Genomic DNA, 21,715 nt, shown 5'->3' on the forward strand with positions numbered 1-21,715 from the left:
ACACACACACACAGAGGTTGTTGTGCATAGTCTCTTACCCTAGTCTACTGCAACCACAGGATGTAACCACATACTATTATACTTGTATAACATGTACACACAGACACAGACACACACACACACACACACACACACACTCACTCGCACTCATTACTAAAACACAAAGTCCTTTGATCTCCATTCCAGTAGTATTGGGTGAATATAAGAAGAGTGTGGTTATTAGGTCTTTCAATGCATCACCATGCATGTCAGAGAGAGGTCATTTTATTAAGTCAACCCTGTCGTCCCTTTTTTTTATTGCATGGTCTATTTTAGCAGCTCAGACCTTTATTGTCTGTTGGTTTATTCTAAGCTGTTGCTGTGACCTGTCTCCTGTAGAACCGACCTTTCCTGGGCTTCACCCAGAGTGGATTAACATATTTCTCTTTTTTGTTTTCTCTTCTTTTGATTTAAACCCATACACTACTCTTAGCTATAAACACTGTGGTTAGCCTCCAAACTGTCTTTCTGTCTCTGTGTTTGTCTGAAAATATTATCTTTATCTTAGAGTCTTTTGTATATTTATTTCTGTCTATGTTTCTCTGTCTAGACTGTCTGTTCAGACTGTGTCCCATGAATCGGTACTCGGCCCAGAAGCAGTTCTGGAAAGCGGCAAAGCCTGGAGGGAACACGGACACGGTGCTCCTCAACAAGCTGCATGTAAGCGAACTGGAAGACATGTTCACCTCCCTGCAGTCGCTGCTGACCAGTACACTACACACAGATGTGTACTCGATGCTCACAGGATAACGAGGAGAAAGGGTTGCATAAGACTAGCCTTTTTTTATCTTGAAATTTAGATCATAGATTTGGTTAAGACTGAATGCGAAGCCACACAGTGAATGTATAGATGACTCTGCGCACTAACACAGTTATTATGTATATTTGCTGAGGTAGAATGCTAAAGTCCTTTTTTAGACATTTCCGAATCCTTTCACTCCTACTGTCCTACCTTTCTGCCCTCTACACTCTCCTTTCTCTCTTTCTGCTGTGTTACCATTTAAAGCAATCTGCTATCTGACCACACAGTCATAAAATGGAAGATTGCAATCTTTCCTGTGTTTCCATGGAAATGTGAGCTGGAGTTTTAGGTAGAAGCCCCTCTGTTGAAATGTAAATTTTTGTCTAAGAACTTTGTTTTGCTTTGTTAGATGGCTAATCTATCAGATTACTTTTTACCAGATTACAGTGTAAAACAGGTATTAGTAAAGTAAAAATATTAAGTGTCTTAATATTTCACTATACTCTCTTGATCTCATTCTTGCCTTCCAGCATGCAGCTGACTTGGAGAAGAAGCAAAATGACTCTGAAAACAAAAAACTGCTTGGAACAGTAATTCAGTATGGGAATGTCATTCAGGTTTGTTCCTCTGGATACTACGAAGCACTGAACTGAACGCCAAAAACACAGAAGGATAAGAACAGTTTCACTCCTTAGGCCATCACTCTTGATGAACACAAATCAGTTAGTGTGTCAATAATCCTGTAGCAATAAAACATCCACTTACCTACACATAATATATATACAGTGTGATACATACTTTAATATGTACATGCATAATATTTTACATAACCACTTTGTGTATATAAAGTAATGTTTTACATTACATATTCAATATTTTATTATTTTGTATTTGTTAACATTTTGCAGAAACACCTCTAAGTAGATAATAACCTATATAATGGTTATGTTCAATTTTATTACTCTTTTTAAGCTTTGTTGGTTTTTTTTTTAGCGTATGTCTATTTCTCTCTTCTCGAAAACTTCTCTTAACTTTGAAAACAACTTAAAACTGGAGTCAAATTCCTTGTATGTGTACACATACTGGTTCAGGCTTTGACTGCTCATCCGCTTGGTATTTAGTCAGATAAACTTTGTTTAGTCTTCCACAAAGTTTTGACAGCCCATCAATGGAGGTGATTTTATCTCAAAAAACATTTCCAACTTCTCATATCTTAAATTTGAAGTATGTCTCCTAGAGCATATTATACTGTATGTTCTAGTATTACAGTGTTGTGAATTGTTTGGCATAGGCCCAATGAAAATGGAGGTGGCTGAAACCTCCTGCAGTCTTAGTGATGTTGCAACTTTATATAATACAAATTTATTGTAATACGTCCTAAACAAAGGATATTGAAAGCAGGTTCATAAATTAATTAATAATACTTCATAACACACATGCACAATCATAAGCAACAAAATACTCCAAGGTCAAACTGCTCATAAAGTAAGAAGATTTAGACTTTTAGTGCAGTTAAACGATAGATTTCTTATCTGTTGCATGACATTTATTAAATAAATCTTATGTCAGTAGTGAGAGTGTTTTTAGCGGTGTCTTAAATACAAGCTGCTTTCGTGTAGTCGGTACACTATTTGAAGCATTTACACCTTACCTCAAATTTCAGCCTGTCCGTTTTTGTGTATTGTCTTACACTGTATCCTGTTTCTGCCCAGCTCCTCCACCTGAAGAGCAACAAATACCTGACGGTGAACAAGCGTCTGCCTGCTCTGTTAGAGAAGAACGCCATGAGAGTGATGTTGGACACAGCTGGAAATGAGGGCTCCTGGTTTTACATCCAGCCCTTCTACAAACTGCGCTCCATCGGGGACAGTGTAAGTCATCACATGCATGTGTCTGTGGCCGTGGGGCATTGTGGGAATCTTGTATGTCAGTCAACAAAAGAAAAAGCAACTGAATCATGCCTGGGATAATATGTATTTTACATTTTAAAACGTGTACTTTTTTAAATACAGAAGCAGATGTTAATCTTTATGGCACTTCTCAATCTTAAAAGTCCAGACTTCAAAAGCACAGGTCTTCTCACACCTTAAGCTTCAATGTGAGGCATCCATCCAACCACATCTATTCCTAGATGGACCTGTGCCAGCACCCAATTGGTGTTTACCTGATCACAAAGCTCTTGTTGGCACCAACTCGTCTTTCCCTGCAGCAGGAAGTAGTGGGCTAGTGCCCAAGGACAAAATGAACCACGGCAGAGACTGGGCTTTCTGCTAAGCTCCCCTCAAAGTAGGTATGGCACAAGGCCTAAGCAGCAGCAGGCCTTGGACAAAAAGACAAAAAGAAAATTGGATTCACTTCATACCTGCTGAGAATAGACAAAAGACAGTGACATGCAAATGGCCACTGACACCCTCTGATCTGTACATACTGTATATGCATGTAAGAGATTCAAGCTTGAGTACTTTACTGCAACTGTACTCCCACAGACTACAAATTGCTATATACACAAAATCATTTTAAACTAAAACCATGAAACATGACATAAGTAAAAGTCTAAAAAATAAAAATGCAGTGCTGCAAACCCTATTTATTGGAGCTCAGACCCAGTCAGTTCAGCATGAGCATTATAACATGGAGAAACATCAAACAGAATCAGAATCAGGTTTATTGCCAAGTAGATTTTCACATGAAAGGAATTTAGTATTTTGATCTATAACAATAAACATAGTAGGATTTAAAAAGTATTGCAAAAGTCAAGAATCATGAATAGGGGTGGGAAGGGTCTTTCATGCTCGCCTCAGAGGAGGCATGCAGGTCCTGGAGGGATGGCAGATTGCAGCCAATAACCTTCTCAGTAGAGTAAATGATATGCTGCAGTCTGTCCTTGTCCTTGACAGCGTACCAGATGGTGATGGAGGAGGACTCAATGATAGCGGGTGTCAAAAAGTGCACCATCATTGACTTTAGCAGGTTGAACTTCTTCAGATGCTGCAGGAAGTACATCCTCTGCTGTGCCTTCTTGGTGATGGAGCTGATTTTCAGCTCCCATATGAGGTCTTGGGTGATGATAGTGCCCAACTAGAAGTCCTCCAGTCGACTGGGGAGTCACACGGGGGCGGGTGGGGCTGGGCAAATTGTTCTGTCATCATGGTTCTGATAGTTTTCCACTTTAACTAAAATCCTGCCCCTGTTGTCCCTCTCTGGCAACTCTGCTTCTGCTAGGATTGCAACGCATAACCTTGTTCCTTCATGTTCCACATTTTTATATTTTTTGTGTTTTGTGTGTAATTGCAGGTGGTGATCGGGGACAAAGTGGTCCTTAACCCGGTGAATGCTGGTCAGCCGCTCCATGCCAGCACACACCAGCTCGTGGATAATCCAGGATGCAATGAGGTTTGATGAAGCCGTGCAACTCATCTTCACTCCTCAGATGTTTCTGTGGGAGCGTTGGCTGTGTAGAATCTAGTTATAGCCTTTTTCTCAGAACCGCGGCTCGGTTATTAGCTGCCTGATGTGAAACACTTGTTTTCCTGTTATCAACATTGAGGACAGTTAAGGACAGCTAACCCTGCACTTGGATTCTGTCCTATTTATTTTTCATAACACTAGACTGCTCTGAGTTACCTAACAACATTATTATTGTTTTATCAGAGTGCCTTACAGTTGTCCTATAGAAAAACAGAGACAGTTTAAGGGGGTCGGTCAGTTTTGAGACACTTTTTTCCTGTTTACCAAGAGGGAGACAGACTCATTTATTCCACTGATGATAACAATATACAACAAATTGATGATGTCATTGACATCAACTGGCGACTCTTACCAAAAGAAGGAAGATGCACATTTTTCAATCTTCTATTTGACACTTATTCTTCTTTACAAGCACTTGCAGTAGACAAAGGTTTAAGTTATGAAGCTACAGTTTGTGCTGCATTGGCTGTAGCAAACGTAAACAGAAAGTGAACTGAATTAATATAATCCAAAGTTTTTAGCAACTTTTTTGTAAAATTTTTCAAAAGAAAAATTATCTATGAATTTCTCTTATTCTGCTAAAAATAAAAATCCACAAAGCTAAACTATCCCTTTAACCTTTGCAGAGTTGTTGCAGTGCTCCCACTGTGCGGGCCCACTGCCAGGAGATTTTACCTACACTCACATCAAACTCTGATTGTTTGTTTTTCAGGTGAACTCAGTCAACTGTAACACCAGCTGGAAGATCGTCTTGTTTATGAAATGGAGCGACAATCAGGAGATCATTCTAAAAGGGGTTTGTCTCACAGTAGCTTCACATCAACTCCTTTTTTGCAGGAATTTTGCTACAAAACATATTTTGTATCTAATGCAAACAATAGATATATAAATACACATACATATACTTATACTATATCTTATCTTCTATATATAGTAGGTGCAATACAGCCTTGAAATAATCAATGAAAGGTTTCCAAACTTGCTTACATCCTCTCATTTTCATACAAGAGGTGTTGTATAATGTCCGTCATCGGAGCTGAGTGGGATGGTGTCTTTGTTTCCAGTTCAGTATTATCAGTCTACAGTGCGTATTTACAAATGAGATTATGTATTATTATTCAATAGCTTTACATTATGGACTTAAACAACACCAATAGCTCTGACTTCAGTAGGTATGAACATATTTAATCAATTTTGGGGAACTAGTCAAACTGGTGTCAGTCCACATTGATGGCACAGAGATATTATGTGTTTTGTAAATATTAATTGCAGTAGCTTCTGGTTTATGACAAGGAATGCAGCTTGTATAATCTGGAACATGCTATACGCACAAATTTTCATTTTTTGAGTAATTAGTTGTTTTTAAGTTTGGGCTGAATATTCCTGACAATAACTAACATTTTTCCTCTCTCCAGGGCGACGTGGTACGGTTATTTCATGCAGAGCAGGAGAAATTCCTCACATGTGATGATCACAGAAAAAAACAATATGTTTTCCTCCGCACTACTGGACGACAGTCAGCTACCTCAGCAACCAGTAGCAAAGCCCTATGGGAGATAGAGGTGAGTATTTTTTTTTTAGTGGGACGTACAGTATGGTGTTAAAATGTAGTAAAGTGTAGCAGTTCTCTGTATGCTAGCAGTAAACATAAAGTCAGCCTTTGTAGGGAAGACTATAAATGTTTCCTAGTATTTACTGAACAGCATATCGGGTAATTCAGTCAACAGTACCCGTTAAATAAATTGTATGCATTGGTGCAAGATGTAACCACTGTGTGCTCTGGTATCAGGTTGTGCAGCATGATCCATGTCGAGGGGGGGCAGGTTACTGGAACAGCCTGTTCAGATTCAAACACCTGGCCACTGGACACTACCTGGCTGCAGAGAACAGTGGACACACAGTTTACAGCAACTGTATTTAGAACTAGGCAACATTACCTCTATAGCATATAGAGTATATGTATTACTTTTTAGCTTTTTGAAGGTATTTACATTAACCAGAACTGTAAGGCATCCTTTAAAAACTCATTTAAGCTAAATTTAGGCTATATTGACATTAGAGAAAACAATATTCCAAGTGGTGAACCACTTTGTATTTTTGCAGGTGAATCCAGAGTATGAAGAGGAGTGCCTGGAATCCCGCTCTTCAGTAAGTGAGCCACACTGAAAGACTTGTGCTGAGTTGAGTAGGTAACATTAATATGCCAACAATCACTAATACATGGGCGTTGTTTAAAGTGTGTCCATTGTCAAATGGTTACCCAACCTCACTTGTTGAGCTATAGTAACAGTGTGTATGCTTAGTATGTTATCAGATTACTCACTGGTGAAACTTACATAACCCTTGCTTAAACTGCAAACAGACAACAGGTGATGGCCTAAATTTGCCTTGACCAGTAGTTACACTAGATGGCTGAATGTGCTTTTGCACAGTGAAACGATATTATGTTTCAGTCACCAGCAGATGGCAGCATTTCACTGTGAATGCATCCTTTTTGTATTGGCGCTTTAGATCTTTGCAATGGGCTGTGACTGTGAACGTGAAGCTGTTCACATCTGCTGACCAGGCTGTGACAAGTGTACCAGCTCACAGTGGATCTGCTCCTCAGTTTATTGCCTCTACAGCAAAGAATTAAAAAAATAAAAAATAAAAATACACCAGAAGTAGCTAAAGTATCACAGATGTCCCAGGCAAAAGAAAATAACCTGAATTTATTGGAATGCCCATTTTAATCCTACTTGACTGAATAGACCTATATATTTAGTTAATTGAGCCCAATCTCGAAACCTATTTAATGCGCAGACTGATTTGATTAAATCATTGAGTCATAAGGCTTTTCTGGAAACCGGTATTGGCCTATTGAATGAAACAGTGACATTTTATTGGGACAACTGGGACTTTGATCCGTGACTGCTTTATGCACTGCATTTCTTTTCACTGTCTTGAGTAAGTTTCTAGAAATCTATCCACAGTAATAGTTAACCTTTTGTCTAAAGTACTCTTGACAGAAACGTGTCAGGTAATCTCAGTTGCTAAAAGTGAAAACATGTGTGTGCTGGATGGTTTTTTTCGTTATGCTGTCAGATTCTAATCATACTTGTGTTCCCTCTAGCTGGACTCTGAGCAAGAAGCCTTACGGGCCCGTTTGAGAAATGTCCAGGATAAAGTCATGTACACCCTTGTGTCTGTACCTGATGGGAATGACATCTCCTCCATATTTGAGCTTGACCCTACCACGTTAAGAGGGGGAGACTCGCTTGTACCCAGGTAGGAAGGCAATAACATTTGGGTAGTAAGTGTTTCAGACCTGCCCAGGCCTGTGTTACAGAGACAACCGCCGTCCATTCCCTGCTCTGTCACTCTTTCCACTGAAAACCAAACTAGTAAACAAATTATGCGTAGGGGACTTCCACCGTATATCATCATCTCAATATGCTTGTAGAACCACTCGCTGGAGCTTGGAGTAGAAGTCGTTAATAGTTAGTATTGGAAGGCGATCAGAGCTGAGGTGGCATGTGACGCTCTGAAAATTTTACAGATTATTTTTACTAAATCTTTCTGTACAAAAACTCTTCAGCGTCATTTTTAATATCTTATTTAATATCGTGTGTTTTTCGTCATTACCTGCAGACATTGGACTGAAATGCTATAAACCACCTTTGACACAGTAACCTTTTTAAGTAGAGCAAATCGCATCTGGAATTAAGTCTTTAATTTAAGCCAATGAGATTATTCTCTACAGGTCGAACACAACCCAGCACTTAAATACAAGCATATCTTGCTCATGAGGTTTTACATACATGGCATCAGATTCTTGATTATCTTTACAGACGTATAACTGGAATGAGAAAACTCAGTGATGGACTGGTCTATGAATCTCGCTCTACTCTCATGCTCTACTCCACTATAACACTATTCAAAGCACCTAATAATATTATAACCAAAAAACTTCATCACATTTTCTCTACTGAAAGGGAATCCTTCATCACATTTTCTTACACATTGGGCCACAGTAGAGGCCGCTTTACTCGGGGGCACCATATCTGCTTTATATTTGACTCTGTAATGTCCATAGATTTTTAAATTTCAGGGATGCCTAAAAGAATACCGCTGTGTTTGTAGTTATTGGCAGTATTGGCCCCCTTTGAGTGAAGATGCTGTGTGTCATTTCCTTTTCAAGTGGCTTTATGTACTATCTAGTATTTGTAATCATGAAAAAAAAATGTGTTTTCAGGAACTCGTATGTGCGCCTCAGACACCTGTGCACAAACACATGGGTTCACAGCACCAACCAACCAATTGACAAGGAGGAGGAAAAACCTGTAATGCTGCGTGTGAGTGACAGTTTGTTTGCATTAATATGTGAAAATGTTGCAGCTTTTGTCACAACTAGACTCTGTACATGATTCTGAGGTGAAATTCTGAGGGGAGATTTTATGTGTCACCAAGGGGTCAACAGTAATAAAAACCTAAACCAACTGTCAGCTGAAATAGCTTCTGTACAACCACCTCCTTCCCTGCTGTGAAGTTATAGAAGTGTTTCAGAACTGAACATTGTGAATATTAAGTGTCCAGTTAATGTTTTTAAGAATAAATGTAAAATTGCAGTTTCATTAATTGGTTTGTTAGATTATTTGGGGAAGTACCTTCAACAAGTGGTCGCAGAAACTCTTTCTAAATACAAAAAAAACATCACATTCCTCTGATAGTTGACAAAGCACCCTTCTTTTTGATGTAAGATTGGCACCTCGGCTCTAAAAGAGGACAAAGAGGCTTTTGCCATTGTGCCCGTCTCCCCGGCTGAAGTGAGAGACCTTGACTTTGCAAACGATGCCAGTAAAGTGCTCGCCTCTATTGCTGGAAAGCTGGAAAAAGGCACCATCACACAGAATGAGAGGAGGTATAAAATCCATAGTGGTGCCAGATTATGAATATCTCTCATGAAACAAGGTAGCTATGTCTTATTGCTTTGTGTGTCTCTTTTGCATGTACAATCAGAGCGGTAACCAAGCTTCTGGAGGATCTGGTGTTCTTTGTGGTGGATATTCCCAACAATGGACAGGATGTTCTAGAGATCATGGTCAACAAACCCAACAGGGAACGACAGAAACTCATGAGAGAACAGAATATTCTCAAACAGGTAATGCCTTAATACAGTTAATATAACATTTTGAAAAACTCTTTACATTTCTTGAACATGAACTTGTTTGATCCTCACTGAACTCCCCTTAAGCTCTTCTCCAAATCTTTTTAAGACTCTTTATCATTACTCAAAGCGGCATGGCTGTCAGGCTTGATATCTGTATCAGTGTGTTCTTTTGGCTTTAACTTCAGTATGACAACAATTGTCACAACCCTATCCCTGTGTTCAGATCTTCAAGCTGCTGCAGGCTCCATTCACAGACAGTGGGGACGGGCCCATGCTGCGACTGGAAGAGCTTGCTGACCAGCGTCATGCTCCCTTCAGACACATCTGCCGCCTGTGTTACCGGGTTTTACGTCACTCTCAGCAGGACTACCGCAAGAACCAGGTACAGTTTTTCAAGCTTTATGAGCACTGGCACTGTATGACATGGGTGTACGTGACACTGGAGTTTGAATGAAGATGCATTCCTTGATTAAATCTAATAGTAAGTGAAAGAGGGCTTTGCTCTTCAGCAGCCTTGGTATTTTTAGCAAAACAAAAAATGACCTGAATCTAAGATGTGTAATTGAATGTCCGGTGCATTTTGCAAGGACGAAATGCTGAGCCCTGTGTGGATACACAGAGCCACAGAGTGATACAAGCTCATCCTGTAACAAATGCTTGTAAATGTGAAATACAACTATCCCATTTTCTAAGAACGGTCGATTTCTCTTAAACACATTACAGTGTAATTGTTAGAGGGGTCATTTAATAAAGCTGAATAAGGAGGCAGTCTGGTCTTTATGAACACGCTCTGTTTTTTTACACACAGATGGCCTGTATCAGTCCATGCAAGTAATGGATATGGACATAATAAGGTTAAAGATAAAGATTAAGGTGCTAGGTTAATAATGACATTTTTTGCAATAATGACAGTAAGTTTGTGACATTTTGTTTTGGGTTATGTGTGCTCAGACTGTTTATTGTCTGTCCCACAGGAGTATATAGCCAAACAGTTTCGCTTCATGCAGAAGCAGATCGGCTATGATGTCCTGGCTGAGGACACAATTACAGCCCTTCTCCATAACAACCGCAAACTGCTAGAGAAACACATCACTGCTGCAGAGATCGACACGTTTGTTAGCCTAGTCCGCAAGAACCGTGAGCCCAGGTTTGTGTGTATGTGTGTGTGTGTCAGTCTGTATGTACACCATCAACACAGTAATCTGTGTAAAAGATAGGAATCAACAAGATAATGTGTAAATACGCATCTTTCATATCCTGTTAATAATCTGCATTTCCTGATCATACAGCATCCTCTATACATGTATACATACAGTATGTTCACTTATACCATGCAAGCAGAATGTGCACACAGCAGTGTACACTACCACAGCCACTAACTGACAAGTAAGGACATTCAACATTTTATTTTAACATACAACTTAAATGTCACTTAAGTTGCATGTTAAAATATCCCTTTTCTGGTACAATACAACAGTATCATAAGACATGGTACATCGGTACATTATTCACTGTGGAAGAAAACTTTTGATGCTTTTGCAGGCTGAATCATCGCTGGTTCTTGACCTTATCTTGAGTTTTTCTTTATAAAAGCATCAAAGGTGATTGAATTTTACATGTTGTGTATGTGTGTGTGTGCGTGTGTGTGTGTGTGTGTGTGCGCGTGTCCAGGTTCCTGGACTACCTGTCTGACTTGTGTGTGTCAATGAATAAGTCCATCCCTGTGACACAGGAGCTCATCTGTAACGCAGTGCTGGATCCAGCTAACGCAGACATCCTCATAGAAACTAAGTGAGTAGTCCTCCCATCCTTTTTTTACAGCTTGAGGGTGATAGTAATGACATTGGGAGTCATTCTACTCTAATCCTATTACTTTTATGAAAATTAGTAACATAATGCTTACTAGTTTATTTTCATCAGCTTTTAACAAAAAAAAACCCAAAACAAATCCTCTCCTCCTGCAGACTTGTGCTGTCGAGATTTGAGATCGAGGGAGTTCCGCTCGGGGAGAACTCTGTGGAGTCAGAGGAAGATGAGGAGGAGGTGTGGTTGTTCTGGAAAGACAGCAATAAAGAGATCCGGAGTAAAAGCATCAGGGAGCTAGCCCAGGATGCCAAAGAGGGCCAGAAGGAGGACCAGGAGGTGATCAGTTATTACAGGTAGTTACTGTACTTTTATTTTTCATGTGGTTCTCTGGGATAAGGAGATAACGCTAGTCAGCGTCATATTGTGCTGATGACTGAAGGTAAATCAACTCAGGTTTAGGGTGTTCAGACACATTGTGCCGTTTCAACTGTAAGTCTGACTCTACTTCTATACATTTACCGCTACAGGTACCAGCTGAACTTGTTTGCCAGGATGTGTTTGGACCGACAGTACCTGGCAATCAACAAGATCTCTGGCCAGCTGGATGTGGACCTGATCTTGCGATGCATGTCGGATGAAGACTTGCCCTATGATCTGCGAGCCTCCTTCTGCCGCATGATGCTACACATGCATGTGGATCGTGATCCTCAGGAGCAGGTTACGCCTGTCAAATACGCTCGACTCTGGTCAGAGATCCCCTCAGAGATTGCCATTGACGAGTAAGTAAATGGACACATTTAATGGATTGTTCATTGTAGAATATTTCATAGAGATTAACTTTTTTTCTAAATTAACTTGTGCTTTTCTTGTTGTTTTACTGTAGTTATGACAATGATGGAACATCTAAAGATGAAATTAAGGAGCGATTCTGTCAGACTATGGAGTTTGTTGAGAACTACCTGAGAGATGTTGTGTGTCAGAGCTTCCCTTTTGCAGATAAAGAGAAAAACAAGCTTACCTTTGAGGTCAGTGATATATAATCACATTCAATAGTCACAGTTGTCACATTTTGATAGTGAAATCAGCAGAAAAAAAACATTTAAATCACCTCTCTTCTATGTTTAAGGTGGTGAATCTGGCCAGGAACCTGATTTATTTTGGCTTCTACAACTTCAGTGACCTCCTGAGATTAACCAAGATCCTACTGGCTATTCTAGACTGTGTCCATGTGAGCACCATTTTCCCTTTCAACAAGCTGGAAAAAGAAGATGAGAGTAAAGGTATGAACACTACGGTTGGGCAGTGGAGGACCAAGTATCTCACTGACATGAATTTGATGTCTTGTATTTGTGCATGTGTGTGCTTGTTTCCAGGCAGTAACGTGATGAGGTCCATTCATGGCGTAGGAGAGCTGATGTCCCAAGTAGTTCTGAGAGGAGGGGGCTTCCTACCTACTACTTCAAACAATAGCACCAATGGAGACACAGTCAAGACCCAAACTGAACCTGAGAAACAGGATATACTGGTAATGGACACCAAGCTCAAGATCATAGAGATCCTGCAGGTAAACAACATGCAATATTATACATGTAGAAGCATACAGTGCATACGGTATATCAGCCAAAGTCCCTCTCTCCTCCAAAATATTCACATAAACCCCTGTTATTTTCTGTCCTGTCCTGTAGTTCATCTTAAATGTGCGCCTGGACTACAGGATCTCCTGTCTACTGTCTATATTTAAGAGAGAGTTTGATGAGAGTAACTCCCAGAGTGAATTATCTGTAACTGGAGCAGTGGAAGGACCTAACAATATGCCAGGTCAGGTTAACATATGGAGGTTAACATATGGATGTACGCAGATGTGGCACCAATAAAATGGACTTTGTTGGACTTTGTTGCGCCAATAAAATTGACTTTTTTTTAATTCCAGGTGCTTTAGATTTTGAGCACATAGAAGAGCAGGCAGAGGGGATATTTGGTGGAAGGTAATCCCAGCTACAATAAAGAAAGAGTCACAAAATACAAGAAAAGGGATGTGTTTTCATTTGAGTGTGGTTTTCTGTGTGTAGTGAAGAGAACACCCCACTGGACCTGGACGATCACGGTGGCCGTACCTTCTTGAGGGTCCTTCTCCACTTAACCATGCATGACTATCCCCCTCTGGTGTCTAGAGCCCTCCACCTGCTCTTTAGGCACTTCAGCCAAAGGCAGGAGGTCTTGCAGGCTTTTAAGCAGGTACCCTAACAACTCAGACACATCTAAAAACTTAAGCAATGAAAATCAAGTAAAATTTTATGTGCATTTGATTATTTTTTCCATTGTGACACATGCATGCGTTCATACACAAATTCAGTAAAATGTGAATGTGGAATCAGCATCACCTTGCCATTCCAGTTTGCTCTGATCTGTGCTTTATATTATAACACACATGTGCTCACAGGTCCAGCTGCTGGTCACCAGCCAAGATGTGGAAAATTACAAGCAAATCAAGTCAGACCTGGACCAGCTGCGCTCTATTGTAGAGAAGTCTGAGCTCTGGGTGTACAAGAGGCAGGGGCCAGACGAGGGCATGGATGCAGGAGAAGGACTTTCTACTGAGCCAGAGCATAAAACGGTACAGTATATTTTACATCAAAAGAACCACACACAGGCACTGAAAAGCCCGGCGCCTTTAAGTATCTTTACTAGAGTATGGCTTTTTCTTTTATGCATTGTCTTTGGTGTACTCTGTAGGGGGATTCAGGGGGCACAGACAAACCAAAGAAAGCAGAAAGTACCAGCAGTTACAACTACAGGGTGGTAAAGGAGGTAACTGTCTTACTTTTAAGTATTGTTAACAAGCCCTTTAACTGCTCTGGAGACATTTTCCACATACATCACCCCCACCCCCACCATTTTCTTTCTCTTATTTTCTCACCTTTCTCAGATCCTGCTGCGGCTCAGCAGGCTGTGTGTCCAAGAAGGTCTGTCAGGCAGGAAGAGCAAGAAACAGCAGCAGAGGCTGCTGAGGAACATGGGGGCTCATGCTGTTGTCCTTGAGCTCCTACAGATCCCCTACGAGAAGGTACCAAGAACTTTCAGTGAAATGTTGCTCAATGACATGTTTGTGTAAAAGTGAAGAATGCTCATTAGTCATTTTCCTCTCCAGGGAGAAGATTTGCGTATGCAGGATATTATGAAGCTAGCCCACCAGTTTCTACAGAATTTCTGTGCAGGAAACCAGCAGAACCAAGCCTTGCTGCACAAGCACATCAATCTTTTTCTCAACCCAGGGGTGAGCAGCCCTGCCACAAGTCACACCACAGTGTTGTGTTGTCTATTGAGAATGGCTTTGACTTTAAACAACATTATTCTGTTCTGGTGCTCATCTTTCTTTTTCTTTTGTTCAGATTTTAGAAGCCATCACCATGCAGCATATCTTCATGAACAACTTCCAGCTGTGCAGTGAGATCAATGAGCGTGTGGTTCAGCACTTTGTCCACTGCATCGAAACGCATGGCCGCAACGTCCAGTACCTCAAGTTCCTTCAGACTATTGTCAAAGCAGAGAACAAATTCATCAAAAAGTGTCAGGACATCGTCATGGCAGAGGTCATGCCCCGCTGCCACCTTTCTTATTTTTGTATTACGCTACATTTTCCTTATGTCTCAATGTAATCGTTTATATTCCTTTCTTCCTACAGCTGGTGAATGCTGGCGAAGATGTTTTGGTCTTCTATAACGACCGCGCCTCCTTCCAGACTCTGGTCCAGATGATGCGATCGGAGCGGGACCGCATGGACGAGAACAGTCCTCTGATGTACCACATACACTTGGTAGAGCTCTTGGCTGTCTGCACTGAGGGCAAAAACGTCTATACAGAGATCAAGTGTAACTCCCTGTTACCACTGGATGACATAGTGCGGGTGGTGACACATGAGGACTGCATCCCTGAGGTGAGCTAAATCTCTGACAGAACTATTCTGCGGACTATGAGAAAGCTATAAGCCAGTTTCAGAGCAGACTCAGTCAACACTCTATATAAAGGCTTACAAAATACATCTATGCATCTTAATTCCATGCTTTTAATTATTATATTATTATATATATAACATTTAGAAAAAAAATTATCACTTAATAACTATCATATTACTTACAAGAAAGAGTTTTTTGCCTGTTAATGTTGAATTGTTTGATGATTTTTCCAACGATTCTACCACTAGTATTACTTTATCGTACTTGACTGTCAACTATCCTTGACTGACATTTTTACGTGAATCTGAATCCCAACCTTTCAGGTGAAGATTGCTTATATCAACTTCCTGAACCACTGCTATGTGGACACTGAGGTGGAAATGAAGGAGATCTACACCTCCAACCACATGTGGAAACTCTTTGAGAACTTCCTGGTTGACATTTGCAGAGTAAGGAACACCGGGATTTGGATTTTTAAACTCACTCAGGAAATGGGGATTGTTAGATCCAAGCAATTTTGTTATGTTTTGGTGATTACAGGTGTGCAACAACACAAGTGACCGTAAGCATGCAGATATCATTCTGGAGCGATATGTGACTGAGACAGTCATGAGCATCGTAACGACTTTCTTCAGCTCACCTTTCTCTGACCAGAGCACCAGCCTGCAGGTATGTAAAAAATCAAGTTAGTCAAGTTTAAAAGCATATACAGTAGCTCTGAAGTGCTGAATGAGTGTGAAAATGAATCCGAAGTCAATCCAAAAGGAAACATTTTTGAACGAAACAAGGATAAATTGGTCCTTTCTGTTTAATTAAAGTAGGTTTGATCAACAGCAGCAGTAGGAACGTCAGTCACCAGTGCAGAATTACAGTCATTGTCTGTTGACAAAAACAGATGTGGAGGTCTACACCTCCAACCACATGTGGAAACTCTTTGAGAACTTCCTGGTTGACATTTGCAGAGTAAGGAACACCGGGCAGCTCTACGGCAAATTGTACTGTTTTCCTCACTCAGGAATTGAGGATTCTTGTCCGAGCAATTTTGTAATGTTTTGTTATGTTTTAGTGATTACAGGTGTGGAACAATACAAGCGACCAACATTACCAGCTAAGCTACATTACTGTGTGGAGAGGTGTCTGTGTGTACATCTGTTGCTATAAACTTTCCTTGTTGTGCTGTCACGATCTCTGACTCATACAGTATGTCTAAAATTTCCAGTGCTCTCTTGTTACAAGGTCATCTTTCTCAGAATGTACCTTTAAATGGCCATGCCGCTACCATGAAGCTGTTCGATGAAGAGAAAGCCTTTTCTAAGAAAGAGAGATGCAGTAACATGAGATAGCTGGTTGATTTGACAGGCGTAACCTTATATCTACATATAAATACCACCATAACGCTTGCATATTAAAGTATGTGTTGTACTCTAGGTGGCCATCAGAAGGAATGTAAGTACAGACAGAATATAAATTAGCTATCCCATGTAATGTCAGTCGAATAGTGTGACTCTAGAGAAACCTCTCATTCAAAAGCTTAACCATCCACTGCAGTGTTTTTCACATTAAGTGCTTCCTTAAGTGGTAAAATTAGTGATCCAAGGATTTTCTGAGAATTTTCTTCCTCTGCTTAATGTCATTCCAAGCGGTTAAGGAGAATGAATGTTCCCCTTCTCTTCCCATGTCTACGTGTAAATCAGAATGTGTTAGTCATGGTTCTGTAGAGCTAATTAGACATTACAAAGTTAAGACCAGTCATTCTCATGATTGTTGGCCTGCTGTTGTGTTGATTAGTCATTTCCTTTGTAGTTATACAAAAAAAAATCTAATTTTTATTATAGAAGCAAACTTTCATAGATTAGTCGAAGTAGTCATTCACAAATATATGTGTTTTCTATTAATTATAACAAACTCACATTGTTTTACAAATTCACTGTTTGTATTATAGAGCACTGTCTATGAAATGTATAGATGTGTGTGTGTGTGTGTGATGCATCTTGGTCATTTTCCGTGAATGTTTTATTTCTTTACTGCTTATATCCTCTGCTGCAGGCCTCTCTGCTGGGGAAAATATTTCAGGTATTTGTAATTCAATTTAGTAGGGAAAACACAGTTGGGTGTAAGAGAAAATCATTTTATCTTGTTATTTCTGTATGTGTATGTATTCAACACATACAGAAATGTGAGCAAAACTGATTTTCACTGGGCTCACTTTGGGCAAATGTCTGCTTAGGGATTGATGGGTCTCCTGGAAAAATAACAAACCACCACAGGGTCAGCGTGCTGTTCTGACTACAGGAGCTGTCACACCCGCTAAGCTAGATCACTGTGCGGAAAGGTGTCTGTGTGATACTAAAAGGCAAAGCTTATGGTCCAGATTGGTGGTACTGTAGATGACAGATAGGTATCTTTCATGTGGTCAAGGGACATCTTTCCTTTATTAAAGACTAGAAAAAGTTAGGCTAGTTAGAGCAATATAATAATCTACAGTCTCTCCTCTTTTTTCCCCCTGTATCTTCTTCTCAGACCAGGCAGCCAGTCTTTGTGCAGCTGTTGCAGGCAGTGTTTAGGGTCTACCATTGTAACTGGTTGATCCCAGTCCAGAAGGGCTCTGTTGAGAACTGCATCAAGGTGCTCTCTGATGTTGGTAAGACCAAGATCCTTCTCAAAGTCCTTACTTTTAAGGCCTTAATCGTCCCAATGTGTACAGTAGGTTTAACAGTATTATTATAAGCTATGTTTACTTACTGACTTGCTTACCAGGGACAATGCACATTAATCAACATTGCAGTTTACACTGTAGTGTAAATGTTAGCTAATAAGCTGATTTGCATACATAGTCCCTGGGGGGGTTATAACAAATTAGTGCCTAATGTTACTAAAAGTGCTACAAGAACAATACAATACAATATAATACATAAATACATTACAGGTGACAGAGATATGAGATCAGGTGGTAAGATTACTCATGAATGCAAGTTAAGTTTGCCTTCAGCCACATACTTTTGAAGATAAGTTTATCTTTAAAAGTAAAGTAATTATTGCACTCTCTTAGTTCAGTAGATAGGCTATTCTAGTAGTGGGTGGCTCTGAGAACACTGCTACATCAGTATTGTACAACAGTCTTCTCTGGTAGCTGCCCTTGTTGCCCTACCACTGCTATCTTTCTGCTCTCTGACCTGGTTCAGTGGGGAAGGGGAAAGCCCATGTAAGACCTTAAAGATGAGGGAAGCATCTGCAAAATGATTTTAAAATTATCTAAATTACATAAACAGTACTTTTGTATTTTATGACAATGGTGATAACTATTGACCTTCCTGTCAAGTGTTTTATTGCAATTACAAGTAAAGAGAGGGTTTTCAGCAAAAGTTACTGGAGCAGATTTATCTTCACACTGCTTGTGTGTCTTCCTGCCAGCCAAAGGCAGAGCCATAGCCATCCCTGTGGACCTGGACAACCAGGTGAACAACCTGTTTGTAAAATCCAACAACATTGTCCAGAAGACAGCCATGAGCTGGAGACTTTCTGCTCGCAATGCTGCTCGCAGAGACTCTGTGGTTACTGCTTCACGGGACTACAGGAACATCATTGAGAGGCTGCAGGTACAGCATTTATGCGCTTTTGTTCTTAGTAATGTGTGCTAAATCATTCAAGTAGTGAGGATGTTTCTTTGTCTGGACTGTAGGACATTGTGTCAGCTCTCGAGGACCGTCTACGCCCGCTGGTCCAGGCTGAGCTGTCAGTACTGGTGGACGTGCTGCATCGACCTGAGCTGCTCTTCCCTGAAAACACAGACTCACGCAAGAAGTGTGAGAGCGGAGGTTTTATATGCAAGTAAGCCCAGAAAATACCCCCTTCAGCTAAATATATCTTTTTTTGACGTATGAGTGAGTGTATTTATTATAAATGAGACATATAAACTAACTTACTTACGCAGGCTGATCAAACATACCAAGCAGCTGCTGGAGGAGAATGATCAAAAGTTCTGCAAACGCTTCCGAGAGCATGATGACTTAAAAGACCGTGGTTAGGAGAGAAGGTAGCGAGGAGTGGCCAAGGCACAGTAAGGGGGGGTACATGTTCATGTACTTCATGAACATGGTATGACTTTATATTGTATTGTAAAATTAAGTCAACTTCTTAGGAACTATAAATAAAAGTCAATTTTTGCCACAGTATATTTGAAGTGATTTCAGAGATGTGTTTTCCACCTCATACAAGACCAATTGAAATGGAAAATGATCAGAAATTGAGTTCAAAAGTATTAACAAAAGAAATCACACAAAAACAGCAGAGATATATGAGATATATACAACACTTTTTGGTGTATGACAACATTTTTGTCAACTGCATCATAGATATTCACTCCTGATACACAAACTGCCACTAGTACCCTTATTTTGAAGGGAATTAGCTTGTTCCTTCTGTCACCGTAACCTCTGTAGTCAATAAGCCAGGACGGGTCACTTCTCAGAAATGCTTTTAGCCACACTCACCACGGTATGAGACTGCACTAATTCTGCTCACTGTGGGTAATATCTATTCATAAATACTATTTCCTCTGTGTGCTGAAGATAAAGTAATCCTCACAGTCTTAACTCACTTAACTAACATGTCATGCTGTATTTTTGACCTCTGCTTTAGCTTCCTCCTTCCTGTGTTGTTATCTAACCATCCTTAAACCCTCTGTTCTCTTTCAGCTCAGGGCCTTTGATGATGAGATGGATATGCCTAAGGTTGTTTGTCTTTTTCACCTATTCATGCCTTCTTTTTCCCTTAGCTGGTATTTGTCATGTCTGTGTAACACTAGTGTAACTGTACTATAGCAGCTGCTGTGGCTGTGTGCTGTAGTTAGCTGAGGCTCTAGGCACAGCTGGTAACAAGTAGTGGTAGGCCGATTCTGTCTTACACCTGCTGCACTTTCTGCCATAAACCGTTGTGTACATCAACTGAAAACGGTGAGAAAGAAAGAGAGAGAGATACTGTAGGGGGTGAGTGCTGTGGCTGTGTGTGTTGCTCAGCAGAGCTGTGTTATTTCAAGTTCCAAGGTGAGTCACTTGCTTGCTGGGCAGACTGCCCACAGTGGACATTTACATGCCCCACTTTCTGCCAGTTTAATCACCATGTCAAGTAAAAGTCATTTTGAGACATATTTACTGTATATTTTAACATTAATTCCATGCTGATGCCATGTTTTATGTTACACTCATACAATCAGCATGACAATCAGAAGGTTCATGTAGCCTTACTTATTACAAATAAAATACACATGAATAAAGAAAAATAAGAGGCATATCAAATGAACAAGTTGGATGTAGAATGTAATAACCAAATAAAACACATCACAACTTAAATGTAATGGCAATTTCTTTTTAAAACTTTAATCAGGAGCTTTAAATAATATATAGGTTGACATTCCGTATCTGGAACTGGCTGCATCTGGTTTTACAAAAAACAAAAAACAAAGGTGAAGATAGTTAAGTCATAAAAGCCATATCACTTCCTTCCCTCTCTTTTTCTTTTCACCAAGGTGTTTTATTGTCTCTGTCATTGTTCAGCTTCATATGGTGTTTCCCCTCTATCTCCTTTAAGTGCCAATAGGGGGCACTGTGACTGTGTGCGTGCCATATATACAGTATGTGTGTGTATTAATGAACGTGTGGGGCTGTAAGGGGCTGTGGCAGTCATTGAGGCTGTGTCCTAGTTTTCCTTGCCTGAGAGCTGCACGATTCCTGGGCCCTTGCCAACTCTGGGCTGACGTTACATAAGAACCAGGCTTTTTTTTTCCTGGAATTCAGCCCCTCTGCTGATGTGTGACCTTCAGCAGTAATTGCCAATAAAAGTGTGGAGGAGCTGTTTACCCACACCGCCGTTGTGTATGTGTGTGTGTGTGTGTGTACACCTGTGTTTGTGGGGGTGGGGGGGTCGAAGGACTGTTTGCATGAGTGTGTGAGAGAGATGATACCTACACACACCTGCAAATGTTGTATCTCTGTCTGTCTACACATGAAAAGCAGCACCGAAGAATGGTAGCGGAATGGAAACCTGCACCCACCCCCACATGTGCCAATTCTCATGTTTCTTTTCTCCTCTTTTGGGCCCATTAAATCATTGTGACACAATTCCTCAAATATTCTTCCACTTCCACTCACACCCTTTCTCGCATGGATGCAAACACACACCCACTCTGTGTAAACTAAATGGAGTTGGCTGTGAGTGTTTGTGTAGGTGTGATATGAAAGTGCGTAGTTGGCACCTGTCTTCTCCGTTGCCCTTTTGAGTAAAGCAGAATAGCATAGTATACAACTGAAGAAGGGTGAATGTGTGAGCTTGAAACATGACTTACACGGGCCACGCAAAATAGGTTTATACAGCAGTATTCTGCTGTCATTTATCGAGATAGCAAGAAATGTATTTTTGACCTCCCCAGAGTGTGCATACCACACTGTTGCTAAATGTCAGGGAGGTGATTATCAGCTAAATCCATTGCTCTTTGGCTGTCAGACTTATGTAAGAGCCAGAGGAGTTAAGGATACACAGTGTTCAGTGTTGGGTTTTTACTCT

The 21,715-nt window shown here is 40.4% G+C and overlaps 1 protein-coding gene across 1 annotated transcript in view; it reads left to right on the forward strand.

The window, feature by feature from the left end:
* The window catches only part of LOC118328709 (inositol 1,4,5-trisphosphate receptor type 1), a gene marked incomplete in the record, with an annotated part of 65,849 nt that overhangs the window by 12,334 nt on the left and 31,800 nt on the right, over nt 1–21,715 (forward strand). Inside the window, 35 exon segments of the mRNA XM_035662593.1 lie at nt 590–699; nt 1,312–1,398; nt 2,494–2,652; nt 4,076–4,174; nt 4,962–5,045; nt 5,665–5,811; nt 6,039–6,132; nt 6,351–6,397; nt 7,362–7,516; nt 8,484–8,583; nt 8,989–9,149; nt 9,248–9,389; nt 9,622–9,780; nt 10,373–10,545; nt 11,070–11,189; nt 11,363–11,557; nt 11,732–11,983; nt 12,088–12,229; nt 12,331–12,484; nt 12,578–12,768; nt 12,890–13,022; nt 13,135–13,189; nt 13,274–13,439; nt 13,645–13,818; nt 13,938–14,012; nt 14,131–14,268; nt 14,353–14,478; nt 14,594–14,794; nt 14,887–15,138; nt 15,481–15,606; nt 15,698–15,826; nt 17,678–17,798; nt 18,569–18,753; nt 18,837–18,985; nt 19,089–19,127. Of these exon segments, the coding sequence (XP_035518486.1) occupies nt 590–699; nt 1,312–1,398; nt 2,494–2,652; nt 4,076–4,174; nt 4,962–5,045; nt 5,665–5,811; nt 6,039–6,132; nt 6,351–6,397; nt 7,362–7,516; nt 8,484–8,583; nt 8,989–9,149; nt 9,248–9,389; nt 9,622–9,780; nt 10,373–10,545; nt 11,070–11,189; nt 11,363–11,557; nt 11,732–11,983; nt 12,088–12,229; nt 12,331–12,484; nt 12,578–12,768; nt 12,890–13,022; nt 13,135–13,189; nt 13,274–13,439; nt 13,645–13,818; nt 13,938–14,012; nt 14,131–14,268; nt 14,353–14,478; nt 14,594–14,794; nt 14,887–15,138; nt 15,481–15,606; nt 15,698–15,826; nt 17,678–17,798; nt 18,569–18,753; nt 18,837–18,985; nt 19,089–19,127 (4,840 nt within the window).

The sequence above is a fragment of the Morone saxatilis genome, unplaced genomic scaffold, assembly GCF_004916995.1.
Source record: "Morone saxatilis isolate NCDOM2014 unplaced genomic scaffold, NCSU_SB_2.0 Contig18, whole genome shotgun sequence".
Classification (NCBI taxonomy): domain Eukaryota; kingdom Metazoa; phylum Chordata; class Actinopteri; family Moronidae; genus Morone; species Morone saxatilis.